The sequence below is a fragment of the Ascidiella aspersa genome, chromosome 2 (assembly GCF_963924565.1).
Source record: "Ascidiella aspersa chromosome 2, kaAscAspe10.2, whole genome shotgun sequence".
Lineage (NCBI taxonomy): Eukaryota > Metazoa > Chordata > Ascidiacea > Phlebobranchia > Ascidiidae > Ascidiella > Ascidiella aspersa.
Window position 1 is genome coordinate 5,291,545 of NC_139448.1, and position 13,987 is coordinate 5,305,531.

Sequence of the window (13,987 nt, forward strand, 5' to 3'; positions counted from 1 at the left end):
AAAAACAACGTATGCTTACTCTCAATTATTTATTCTTTATTTATTAAAACACGCGAACGGGCTCACGGAAAAAAGAGAGGGCAGGCTTAAAACGCGTAAAAGGCAAAAGAAAAGAGAGAGAGGGCGGGAAAAAGGCGGCATCATTAAGCATAGCGAGGGTTGGACAGACTCCGATTCAAACAAAAACAAGATCTCGAGATAAAGCGAAAAGTAGTGCATTGTGACGTAACACAGCGCATATGCTGACGTAGGAGAGAGTGACCTCATCGGGCGCGTCACGATTCGGCGGCGACTTTGGAACTTGCGGGTTAAACAGGAGAAACATAGCTTTTTGGTTTCGAAAGTGGTGAGAAAAGCGTGATTAAGAAAAAAAAGCGACGGTAAGTTTTGGTGACGTCATAAAGACAGCGTTGTGATGTAACACTGCTAATTTCGAAGGTGCTGAGAAATAAATTATGGTATTAGGTGTGTTAAGGTATTATAAAAATATTGTTTCAAAACAATTTATAAACGTAAAACACATTTTTGAACAAAACAAAGCCAATGGAAAAATATTAAACGAACCGTCCAAAAAAACATATTTTTTAGGATGATTTGTTGATAATAATAGTTGATGCTATCATGATCAGCCACCAAAACAAGATTTTGTCACTGATACAATAGTTTTGCAGCTGCAAAAAAGCACCGCATCCAAGAAATAAAAAGTTCCGACCAAAATATAGGCCATAAAAATCGTTTGGATAGCACATGCGGCTTAATTTATCGATTTAGAGGTGTAACATATTATAGAACTCATCAAAACAAAACTATTGCGAATTTGGTTTAAATATATGTGACCAAAATACTAAAATTAGAGTTTTGGAAGCATAATGGTTGGAGGTTGTAGTAGCAAGAAATATCAAATCAAAGCCCGTACAGAAGTAGGTACATTTTAAACGTTTTGAATAACTCTTTATTAATTATCGACAGATGTATAAGAGATGATAGTTCTGTATGGGCTTTGATACTCTTAAATTTAGAGTGTTGTTTACAAGGCTTTGACTTGTTGAAATGGTTTTGCGTTGTCTTTACAACACAGATTAAAACATATCAAGTTACGCGGTAGATTTTTTACGAGTTTTAGAAAAAAAGAGTCGGGTAGGATGGAAAAAACGGGAGGTTAAACGGTAAGCACTGTTTGAAATAGCGAAAAAAATGGCGATTCTTAATAGAAGCTTTCTTCAGCCAGTGTCGCGTGTACTTATGCAAAAATGATGTACTTGGGACAAATATGGCTACTCAAGACCAACCACGGTTTAACAAATACTTGAAACTATTTCGCTTGTACTATATAACGAGTACGGACGAGTTTATTGGTATCCCACTTAAAACGCCACCCGGCGGTAAACGATACTCGCAAATTTGTGCACGCGGTGGCGCCAAAGCGCATTTATAGTAAAAACGTCGCTGGTTTCTTAACATATTGGCCAGGGGTCATCAAACAATTTTCATGAAGGGCCGGATGACTGTCTGGCCATCGCGGGCCGGATTTAAATTTTCTTGTCGAACTTTAACAACAATCAATACGCAATAAAAACTGTAGTCAACCTCAATAATGATCGTACAGTTTAGAATTTAATTTAAATTTAGTTTGAATAGCATCCGACAACACTTCATCTGTTTACTCATTAAGGAAATATACCGCGGGCCAGATTAATTTACCCGGAAGGCCGGTTCTGACCCGTGGGCCGTAGTTTAGTGACCCCTGGCGGATTTCCACGTAAAACTGATTACAAGCGAGGTTAAATTTAGTGCCAACGTTGCCCACGAATACGAAACGTATTCAATTTCATACTGGGAGCTTTGGAAATACCAAGACTAAAGTGCTTGGGCTGGATTAATGGAAGTGGCTTCCGTGACTGTATGAATATAGCGCTCGCGTCATCTGTTTTCTTTGTGTGTTGATAATGATTCACGAAGAAGATGTGACTAACGTTAAGTTGTAAATCAGACGAAAAGTGTTATTGCTAAATACGTTATAAGTTCATTTACACATTCGGGTGTATCGTTATAGAATTAGATAAGAATGAAAGCAGGTTTTAACTTTATTTCGTATTGATTTTTTTACATGTTTAATATTAAACGTGGCCCGAAAATTTTCACTTTTACAAAAAGAGATTCCTCCAAACATTAAAACCGTCTTTTTTTTAATTTTAATTTACAGTTTAAATGGAAAAATTAGTCTTTGTTCGTTTGTTTTTAGTGATTTTTTAATGATAAGGTGCGTTTTGTCATTTATAATTTCGACTGTTTTGCGTAACTTTAGCAAATCGTGAAAAAAACCGCCCGACAATTCCATTATGTGTTATTTCATCTGTTTAGTCGGACTTGTTCATGTAGAACAAATGTTACAGCTGCAAATTTAAACGTCCGGTTTTAAATTTTAAGCAAAAAAAAAATATTATAACACACATACAACTATAGGCGGTCTCGCATGACTGCGTCCGAAGTTCAGGAAAGAAAAAAAGCTGACAAAAAAGCGACGCGAGAATTATTAATAATTACTACGAAAAAAGCGAAAAGCGAGGTTAAAAACTAATGCGATTAAAAGGGCGGAGAACCGGGAGGGGGATCGTTAAAAAAAAAATAACATTTCAGGGGGTCAAAGTGATGTCACAGCTTGTAAAGTGACGTCACTTTCTATACGGTGCAAAAGATTTCGACGCCTGGGTATTTTGTGTTCGATAGTGAAGGTAATAATTAATATCAATCCATTTATGTGATAGTTGATCGAAAAAAACAAACAATGCTAGTGCAGACGACATTTAAGAGAAACACTGAAAAAGGAAGGTTTTGGAATTCGAGAAGCAATGGTAATAAAGTTACAACAACTACGGGTTAAAGTATAGGTTCGTTAAAATGAAAACAACAACGGTATTAGTCGACTGTGTAAGATAGGCGTTTTTAACGAAGGTTATTGTGCGTTACTGCAAATTTTCTAAGTTTAGTCGCTACATCAATTCATTTTTGTTTCTAAAGATGATGGGTCATTTACATGTCAACTTCCTACTGATTTAAATCTAAATGCTTTTATTGGTGGAAAAGCTCTCTTGGCGAGCCAGCATAAACGTTTGCTGCCATTTTTCTACTGCACTGAACGGCTAAATGAAAACAAAACGCTTGTGGCTTTAAGTGGAAGCATTTACGCACGGTTTAACTGTACTCTTTGGTAGTAGGGGTTCCACAAGGGGATGTCCCCTTAAACAGGAGGCTACACCATCGTTCTGTAGGGGCCTTGCACCCTCAAATACTGCATTATGGTGCTGGGACCCCCCTCGACCGCCAGCTGGGGTATCTGGGTGAGGGGGCAGTCTTCTACGGACATGAGAGCCAGTTTGGTGCATAGCGCTAGCTCGAAGGGTAACACCTGGAGCGGGTTGTCGTTCAGATAGAGCTCTTCAAGGCTTTGGAGGTTCCCTGTAAAAACAAATATGAGTTAGGTGTGGGTTGTTTGTACTCGAGTGGCGTCAATTTGGCAGCCGTGTTTAAAAAAAACAGCCTTTTAGGCATGGGCATGAAATATTATTCAGGGAAAAATGAAAAAAAACGCCTATTTTTGTGGACAAAAACGCATTTTTTAACCTTATGAGTTATTGTGGATTGTTTGTGCTTGGATGGCCTGAATTTAATACTGGCTGTTGTTTTGTATACGTTATGTTTATTTTTGCATAAATTTGCAAGATTTTTTGCGTGTGATTTTTATATTTAAGGATGCTCCTAGCTCGTGGCCGTTTTGTATTCTGCTAATCCTATTAATTTTTGATTTGTTATGTGCTATTTGCTGACGAGTGTTTTTTTGAAATGCTTTCAAAACGAAAAAAACGTTTTTATTAACATTAGTGACACCCGATGTATTATTCCAAAACCGATATCTGAATAACGAGATTGTAGATTGCACAAAAATGCATAAAAACTGAAAACCTTATAAAGCACGGTTGTGCGAAAGCTCGTCAACGGTGAAAGACATTCTGTCGACATTGCCACTTGTTTTCAGTTTTTGAATAAGACAAGTACGACTACCAACAAAGATTGAACAACATTCACACACATCAACTCACCGATCTCAATGGGCAGGTTCTGCACCTGGTTCTCCCCCACCGCGAGCACGGTCAAGTTGGCCAGGTGGCCCAGGCCGCGGGGAAGCACCGTGAGTCGGTTGCCCTGGAGCTTGAGCTTGCGCAGCTGAAAAACAAAGAAGAAAGGATTGTTAGAAATTCAGAATATTTATGTTTAGGTTCCGGATCGTGCAGGTTTACGTTATAACTAAAATTGTAAAATGAAATTCGAAGTTGTCAGATGGTAAGAGACTAGAAGAAATGAATTTTGTGACAACTTTTGTATTAGTTTTGTCGTCTTATATGTTTTTTTTTTTTGCTTTTGGCGCTTTTAATAAACAGCAAAACGCCAAAGATAAGTATAGTGGTTAAATATTAATTTTGGGGCAATTTTTTCTATATTTTATTAGACAAAAAATTGCCTTCGCGATAAAAAAATTAGTAACACAGATGTTAACCTAATATTTTTTGATAAGTTCACCTTCCAAGGTACAATAGATGCAATTCATATGGTATCGGTAGGCAGCGATACCACCCTAGTATCGGACGATGACCGATACTACCACTTGGATCGGGTATCGGTTCCGATCCGATATTATCGGACATCCCTATTTAGTAGTACGATAATTATGACAGCGATTTACCACGGCAGGTCGATAACTATCTGTTTATCGAGGTTCAGGAGTTGAACCATGGCAGATTAGCGGGCTAGACAGCTTTTGTGTTGTAGTTGATACGTTTCGTGGTAATTCGGGAGTTGACTGACAAAATAGTCTGGATGAAAGTCTGGCGCAGACACGAACGTTGATAATCAATTTTAGGTAATACCCAACAAATACATTAGTATACTTCCTGGGTATTAAGAATGGCAAGAAACTGACAAAAATTGAATGCTAGTATCCAGATCGGCAAAAAACGCAAAGGAGATGTTCTTGAATTAATCAATATGTAAAATATGTTTGGTTCTATTTCTTCTAATTAAAAAGGCCTAAATATGAAGAATGGTAAATTCATAAAAATGGAATAGTCTTTACTAGGTTAAATACCCTTTCAAATTAAGAAAAGCAGCTGCTACTGGAGTTCCAAAAAGTGACCCCTAGGACTACTCCAGTTAGTATTGTGGCATTACAGAGCCTTGTACTCATTTTGAGAGCCAGGGTTTCCCGACCAAATACTCGTGTTGAACTTGTAAGATGCAAAATAACAGGTAAAATCCGTACAAAGCATCGTAATTTGAGGTACTCATACAAAAACCGAGTATTAATGGAGGGTTAAGGTCATTAAGGCTACTCGAATGTCCAATACTTGGCATTTAATACTAATGCCGATACCCGATAATTTTGACAAAACGTTTGGCGATCGGATTTCAAACTTCATCAGCATGCTCATACAAGCAAACTACATGAAATTGAAATGCTCTAACGTTTTTTTTGTTCAGCTTTTCGGGTCAAATTTGCTTTAGAGTCTAGTTATGAAACGATATTTTTTTGTCAAATTTACCTTTTTAGGTAATCATGGCTGAAATTCCCATAATTTGGTATCGGATCGGCACCGATACCAGCCTGATATCGGACGAGTGACGATACAAACACTTTCAACCGGTATCGGCTTCAACCCGATATTACCACACCCCTTGTACTCATAAATCTTTCATTGTAATTTGGTAAAAAGCGAACTCCAAGTGAAGATAAAATAAAACTACCCCTCACCTGCGTAAGATGCCCAATACGATATTATATTGTCGGACATCCCTAGTACTCATTTAGCGTTTATTGTAATCATCTGTTAAAATACCCAAGTGGGGGGTAAAAATTAAAATTTATCCTGACCTGCGTTAGATGCCCAATCCGACATTATATTGTCGGACATTCCTAATAAGAAACTTAGCTTTTTCATCAATAAGGCAACAAAACTTACACTTGTGTAGAATCTAAGTAGGATACCTAGTCCCAGTGCACGTGTTGCTTTTTTATGCCCGGGTAACAAGTGGGACTCGAGTGAAGATAAAATCAAACTCCCCCTGACCTGCGTTAAATGCTCAATACGATATTATATTGTCGGACAGAAACTTAGCTTTTTCATCAGTAAGGTAACAAAACTGATACTTGTGTAGAATCTAAGTAGGATACCTAGTCCCAGTGCAAGTGTTGCTTTTTTATGCCCGGGTAACAAGTGGGACTCGAGTGAAGATAAAATCAAACTCCCCCTGACCTGCGTTAGATGCTCAATACGATATTATAAGGCATCCTTAATAAGAACTTAGTTTTATTCATCCAAATAAGGTAACAAACCAATAACGAAACTCGTGCGGAATCCAACTATACAATACCGAGTCCTAGCACACGTGTGATATTTTCGCGCCCAGTTGGGGTACAGGGGAAAGCTAAAACTTAAAAATTGCTCCTCACCTGGGTTAGATGCTCAATCTCTGGAGGCAGGGACTCGAGGTGGTTTTCCTCCAGATCGAGACACTGGAGGTTGGTGAGCTTCCCAATCGTCGGAGGAATCTTACGGAGGAGGTTGTTGCTCACCATCAGCACCTAGTGGCAAAGAGAAGAGGTTGACTTTCAAAAATATTTTTAAGGGGGGGCGATTTTTTCTAATTGAGCTCAGGGTTGGCGGGCCAGTACTTTTGCTTACATCGCCGAAAAAAAAGGTAGGGCCTACAAAATGAGGGTTGGCAAGATAAAGGCCAAATGCAATTTAACCCTAGCGATACCGATACATTAGATTTAGAGCTTCTTAAGGTCTTTTTTGACAAGCGTAAACCAACAGCCAAGCTTTGGCGGTCCATTTTTTAAGAAGACAAAAAAAAGACAATATTATCTTTTTAAACGGTAAATAATTTTAATGCGAGACTTGAAAATGTAGTGTGGTTAAAATTTAGAGACAGGAATTAGGAATAAAATTAGTCAATACCAAATCATATTAAATAAACTTCGAATTAAATTCTTTGAATGTTCGAACAGTACACCGGAAGCCATCGCAGACTAACCAAGTTGGTTGATCTATGATGCAAGCATGGCAGGATAGAAAAACAACTAGCCTGCGGTAAGGTTCGAACTCATAACCTCCGGCATACAAGGACCGTCGCTCAATAAAATTGAGCTGCACAGACTAAGAGAGAAGGGAGTCAAGAAACAACCATAATGTTAAACACATGTGTGTGTATCTTTCATTGTATGTTCAAACAGTTCTACTGTGGATCCCCATCAATATAAAGTTGCTTGTACTAACAGAGTGAGCAAGCATTGGCGTATGGTTGTTTCTCGACTCGCTCCTCTCTGAGCCTGCATAGCTCAGTTGGTAGAGCGACTGCTGTCCCGGCTTGACCGGAGGTCGTGAGTTCGAACCTCACTGCAGGCTAGTTGTTTTTCTAGTCTGCTCTGCTTGCATCATTGATCGACAGATTCGGTGAATATGCAAAGGCTTTCATTGTATGTTCAAACAGGTTACAAATTCTACATAGCAGTGGATTTTTGACTTACGCGATAAACGAGGTTAGGATAGCTCACGTGCAGAACTTATATGTCATCCAAGTATACAAGAGAAAAAACGGCAGAAGTACTACACCTGAACTACAGGTTGTATTAGGACGTAGTAAAAGAAATGCGGTTACCGATTCTAGTAGGATTAAACTCCCACGCGGCGGCCGCAGTAGTTTCAAGTGGTTTCAAATCCACCAGAAAAATAGAGAAAAAGTCGGTTTGTGAAAGTGGCGGTAAACGTGAGAAAAAGAGCCTGGTGTCAAGTAGGTCAGACGTTGACAATTATGGAGAAGTGGCAGCGGCGCTGGTCACAGAGATTCAAGACACGATGGACAATGGTAGCCACAATTTAACTAAAGGCGGGAGTGTTTATTGTGTAAGTGACACCATTAGCTTGGCTCGGCGCGAAAAATTACGACCGTTTGCGGATTAGGGTTGCCACATATTTTCATATACCAACAAGACTTTTCCCAAAAGGGCTTTTAAAGACCTAAAAATGGATCACACACCGTTTTTCGAACTCAATTCAATAACGAAACAGTATAATTTATATGGTTAAACCAATAAAAACTTGTTTTGTTTTGCTACGGAATTTTCCCAGCACATAATAACTTAAGTTAGGCTACAAGTAGGATAAAAATAATATTTCAACACTTGAAAAAACATAAGTTTTTTTATAAATACGTTTCAGTTGTAAATCAATTCAAAATACAATCAAAGACATTTAGGGCGTGTTTATTGTGAAACTGGAACCATTGGCTTGGCGCGGGGGGCGACAAATAACGGGTGGAATGCAGGGTTGTTTCACTTTTTAATAAAATAAATTCAAATGTTTTTAAAGGAAAAGTTATAGGCTTCTGAAGACCTAAAGTTGGATCTTTCGACATGTTTTTAATGTAATTTTAAAAGGAAACATCATCAATTCTATGGTCAAACGCATAACGCAAGCTGCAAATCAAATAAATCCAAAAACTTTTCAAATACTTGGAACAAACATGTTTTTTTTTATAGACTTTTCAATACGCAAATCAAATGAAAGACAAGCCCAGACACTTAGACATACGAAGACTTAGTGGCAACCCTGTAACGGTAGGCGTGTTTATTTTGTAACTGATAGGTTCGAATACAGGTCACACGTTTTAATGAAAGAAATTCAAACTATTTTTAAATGAAAGGTAAAAGTTTTTGATGACCTAAAATCGGATCATTCGACGTGATTTTTTAATTTAATTAAGAAACGAAACACTATAAATTTTAAAACAAAATTCCAACATGTTTAGAAATTGGTTTTACTATAACTGCACTTTTAAGCACATTTCTTAGGCTGCAAGAAAAACAAATTTAACGACAATTGAAAGACTTTTGTAAAAACATAGGGTTTTTTAAGCATTTTCAATACGCAAATCAAATGAAGACAAGCACAGACACTTGAAGATCCAAAGACTTTGTGGCAATTCTATAACGACGGGCGTGTTTATTTTGTAACTGACACCATTAGCTTGGTTCGGCGGGAGAAATAACGGTTCGAATGCAGGTCACACGTTTTAATGAATGAAATTTAAACTCTTTTCAAGGAAAAGTTGTAGATTTTCGAAGACCTAAAATTTGATCAGTCGACGTGTTGTAAATTGGATTAAAAAAGGAAGCATTATAAATTCTATGGTAAAACAAAAACAGATTGCTGAAAAATTTGTTGTATACGACACTTTGTTAAAACATAACCTAGGCTGCCAGTAAAACGAATTCCAAGACTATTCAAATACCTTTAAAAAACCAAAGGGTTTTTCAAAGACTTTTCAATACGCAAATCAATTCAAACACAATCAGAGACACTTAGAGATTGGAAGACTTAGTGGCAACCCAGTAACGGTAGGCGTGTTTATTTTGTAACTGACACCATTAGCTTTGGCTAGGCGGGAGAAATAACAGACGTTCGCGGGTTAGCACCTGTTTTACTTGCGCGCGCGAAAATTTAACGTTTTGCTTTTATAGGACACCGTGGGAGTTTCAAAACTAAGAGGCTATTAACCTTAAACATCAAAGTAGTTAAAATCGATGTGAAATAACGGTTTGAATACAAGGTTTGGAGCATAATGGTTTGAGGTTGTAGTAAGACGTAATAAGAATATCAATGCCCATACAGAAGTAGGTTGCATTTTGAACGTTTCGAATAAGTCTTTATTCATTTTCACCATTAACTTTTCATTCATTTGATGTTGAAAATCAATAAAGAGTTAATGTTGAAAATGAATAAAGAGTTATTCGAAACGTTCAAAATGATACCTACTTCTGTATGGGCTTTGGAATAAGAGGTTGTTTCACGTTTTGATAAAAAAATTTCAAATTGTTTTTAAAGAAAAGTTATTGGTTTTTATAGACGTAAAATTGAATCACTCGAGGTGTTTTTCAATTCAATTCAAAAATGAAACAGTTTAAATTCTATGGTTATCCAAAACAAATTGTTAAAAAAATGCTTTACTATACGGCACTACAATAACATGACGTAAGTTGCAAGTAAAATAGATTCCAGCACTATTCAAAAAAGTTGAAAATGCATTGGGCTTTTCATTGACTTTTCAATACGCAAATCAAATGAAAGACAAGCCCAGACACTTAGACATACGAAGACTTAGTGGCAACCCTGTAACGGTAGGTGTGTTTATTTTGTAATTGACACCACTCGCTCATCAGGCGGGAGAAATAACTGGCGTTTGCGGATAAGCACCTGCTTTAGATTTGCGCGCAAAAGTTTAACGTTTGTGCTTTTATAGGACTCCGTGGGAATTTGGAAAGTAAGACGCTATTTACCCTAGACACCAAAGTAGTGCTATCTACCCGGCTAAGAAAGTAATTGCAACGGTTTAGGGAATAAATCATGGAAACAATGCAAAAACCAGGAAACGAATTTGGAAAACAATGCAAAACCTAATAAGAATATCAAAGCCCATACAGAAGTAGGTATCATTTTGGACGTTTCGAATAACTCTTTATTCATTTTCAAAATCAAAACGATACCTACTTCCGTATGGGCTTTGATATTCTTATTACGTCTTACTACAACCTCCAACCATTATGCTCCAATGCAAAACCCGGAAAATCAAAATAAATAGCACCCGAACCAAACAGATAACCCCAAACCAGCCGAATATTGAGTTATTACGTGTTGTTCATTAAAACCTTTTGTTACTTGTTGTAATTAGTGCCACAACAAAAGGTTTTCTTCAGTCGTAAGACAGCCACCTGGTTGTCGTTAAAACCAAAATAAAAAACATCAAAACAGCCCAACGCAATGTATAATATAACTCGTGGGTGTATTCGTACCCGAGCGATCCGAGAAAATAGCCACTTTCATTTGGAAAAGTGTAAAAAAAACTTTAAAAACCACCATGTATAGTTGTTTTAAAACTTAGTAAGAATATCAAAGCCCACACAGAAGTATCATTTCGAACGTGTCGAATAACTCTATTTTTCAACATGTTGACAGAATTCGAAACGTTCAAAATTCTACCTACTTCTGTATGAGCTTTGATATTCTTACTAGGTCCTAATACAACCTCCAAACACTATGCTCTCTCTCTCTAGTTGTTTTGTTCTGCAAAATCGCGTATTTTCGAAAACAAAGTAAAGGAAATTCAGGATGAATAACGGAGTTCAAAGAACGTCCATACAGTTTTAAGAGAGTCAATATTCAGTAAACCCATTACGCATGCCTCGTTTAAACTTCGAAGTAGGCCTAACAGCTTCATTAAGAAACCTTATTGTAAAGTCAATAACAAAGTGAAATAGAATAAGGCGAAGCCGTGTAAAAGTTCACACAAGGACACCAACCTCTGTATGCTTGAAATGCGTTTTTAGGAGTCTATTTAACAAACACGGGTAGTTGGTTATGGTGCGAAACGTTGTACAGCGTTTTTCCAGTTTCCACACAATTTTAAAAAAGGCAAAGGCATTCAATTTTTTTTTTTTTAATAAAATTCGTAAGTTTTTCAAGACCTAAAATTGAATCGCTTAACGATTTTTGAATGTATTTTAAAAATAAAACAGTATAAATTCCATGGTCAACACAATGAAAAATATTTTTTAAGTGTTTTGGGGCATAAAACAAATTCAAAGACTGTACAAAGACTTTCGGATAAAAGTAGGGTTTTTCTTTTCGACGTTGCAATACGTAAACCAATTAAACGACATTTCAAAGGCTTTTGAAGATTATAGGACTCTCTGGCAAGCCCAGGTGTAACTGCTGCACAAGTGAGAAGCAAAAAACATGTTTACTCAGTCAATTGGCACCCGTGGTCGTTAGCGCTTGTCACGTTGCAGATTCGTGACAAAATAAACACGGGATCTAACGGGTTCAACTGAGGGCTGCACAGGTGTTGACACCAGCTGTCAATTAAACATTTTATATGTCCGCTTTGCCGCTCAATAATAAACCAACGCGAATGCTTGGCTCGACGGCAGGGCTCGAAATGCACGAAGCCTAAATGCATGACACCACTGCAGGGCTCAAAATGAACTTAAAAAATCACATTGCTTATGTAACAGCGTTCGAATAGTGCGACGTTGAGCATAATAAAACCGTAGAGTTTGAAATTTACACAAGACCGCAGAACGTACACTATAGACTAATCCCGCAGCACACTGCAAGATTTAAAATGAACTTAGCTAAACCACACTGCTTATGTAACAAGGTTTAAAATGCACGAGGCTTAGGGGCATGAAAAAACCGCAGAGTTAAATTTACCAAGCATTTACACGACAAGGCCTCAGCTCAAACTGCACCAGACTTATCTTGTGGAACCAAAATATGGATTTTAAAATGGAGCTCGAAATGCAAAATCACCTAGTCCTAGATGACGGGGTGCACCAAACGTCAAAAGTGAACCCCTCTGGTGCAACGTAGATATTTTGGTGTGCAGGTCGGGTTTGCTGAAAACTCGCGGGAGCACTTGTCACACTTACCACAGTGGTCGTGTAGGTCATATTCAAAATTTAAACGATGCCAAGGCCTAGACGCAGGGCACAACCAAATTAATAAGTTGGACAGATTACAACGTTTGAAATGTCTGCAAGCAACCTTATCAATGAAGTACCAATCCGGTAACGGACAATTCGACCAATTTTAACCCATTTTTGGTAAAGACTTGTCAAACCAGACTTTAATGCGCCAGACACTTTAGCTTAAGAAATCATGAGAATAAATTTATTTCAAGCTAGTGACGTCACATAATCCAAAACACTTCCTTCCCAATGGCTTATTTTACGACTACAACAAAAGGAGAAAGTCAATTACGCAGGGAGGATTTCAAGTCGCAATTCGTCTGACCGGAACAAGGTTGTTTAACACAGTCTGGCGTTCAAGTCGTCCGGTCAACCCACGTGACCGCGGCGCATGTGGGGCAACACGCGCGTGTGAGTAACTATAACGTCACAGAGGTTGCTTCGGGTCAAACTTCGGAGGTGGGAAAATTCGATGTGTCAGTTGCGGGGTTTTTAGAGGCGAGACGATCTTTCCACCAAAACGGTGGCCTAGGACACAGCGATAGTCCTCTGAATAATTTTAGGTCAAAATACGGAACAAAAAGTATAACCTAGTCTAAAAAGGTATATTTAAGCAACAATTCGGGTATAAAAACAGTTTGCACACGAATAATATGTTTTGCGCGTTGACGTCCAACATTCTACTTTTTTACTGGAGGTGCGTGTGTTCGATGGTCAACAAACTATGTCCCACGGGCCAGATCCAGCCCGCCAGGTAAAACAATCCGGCCCGCGGCATATTTCCTTAATGAAGACGTAGTACCGAATGCAATTAAAACTAAATTTCGATGAAATGTTAACATGTACGACAATTTAGTTGGGCTCTCTATCGTTTTTATTGCATAGTTATTTATATTTTTTGTATAACGATAATTAGGTTAACAAAGTTGGACAAAAACAATTTATATTCGGCCCGCGATAGTAAATTCTGTTTTGTTTTAGGGTATGGGAAATGTTTCGCGAATTTCTATTTCCTTAGGAGTATGGAATATGAGCGAATATTACATTTTCTTAGTGTGCCGCACGCTGAAATAGTTGAGAACCACTGATCTAAGCCAAAAAGGTTGCCGAATCATTACTACCGTACTAAATTTGGCCAGCAAGTAGCCCCACACACTCGGTAGCATTTCACACGCAATGAAGGCTGATCAAGCAAAACCGGGAGTCAGAAATAACCGGTTACATCAGCCGATCGTTTAGCATACGCGTTAAAAAGGAGCCGTGCAATACATGCACACGTAATTTCCCGTTTCGGCGCGGTACGTTTTTCTGGCTCCCTCCGTGTTACGTCACAATGCGCACACTTTTAAAAATACACAAGATCCATTGAAGGGCGGCGCGGCAAGCAGACGGTAGCATGTGTTAACG

The 13,987-nt window shown here is 38.1% G+C and overlaps 1 protein-coding gene and 1 non-coding gene across 2 annotated transcripts in view; one reads left to right on the forward strand and one right to left on the reverse strand.

Annotated features, from left to right (window-relative positions):
* Nucleotides 1–24: 24 nt before the first annotated feature.
* The window catches only part of LOC146163286 (uncharacterized), a 33,613-nt gene continuing 19,650 nt past the window's right edge, over nucleotides 25–13,987 (reverse strand). The window contains exons 8-10 of the mRNA XM_083383098.1: nucleotides 6,503–6,634; nucleotides 4,098–4,221; nucleotides 25–3,456 (exon numbers count right to left, since the gene is read on the reverse strand). Of these exons, the coding sequence (XP_083239224.1) occupies nucleotides 3,251–3,456; nucleotides 4,098–4,221; nucleotides 6,503–6,634 (462 nt within the window). The 3' untranslated portion in view covers nucleotides 25–3,250. The remainder of the gene's footprint in view (nucleotides 3,457–4,097; nucleotides 4,222–6,502; nucleotides 6,635–13,987) is intronic.
* Trnaq-uug (transfer RNA glutamine (anticodon UUG)) lies at nucleotides 7,383–7,460 on the forward strand. Its single transcript has one exon. It is a non-coding gene; the product is annotated as a tRNA-Gln (tRNA).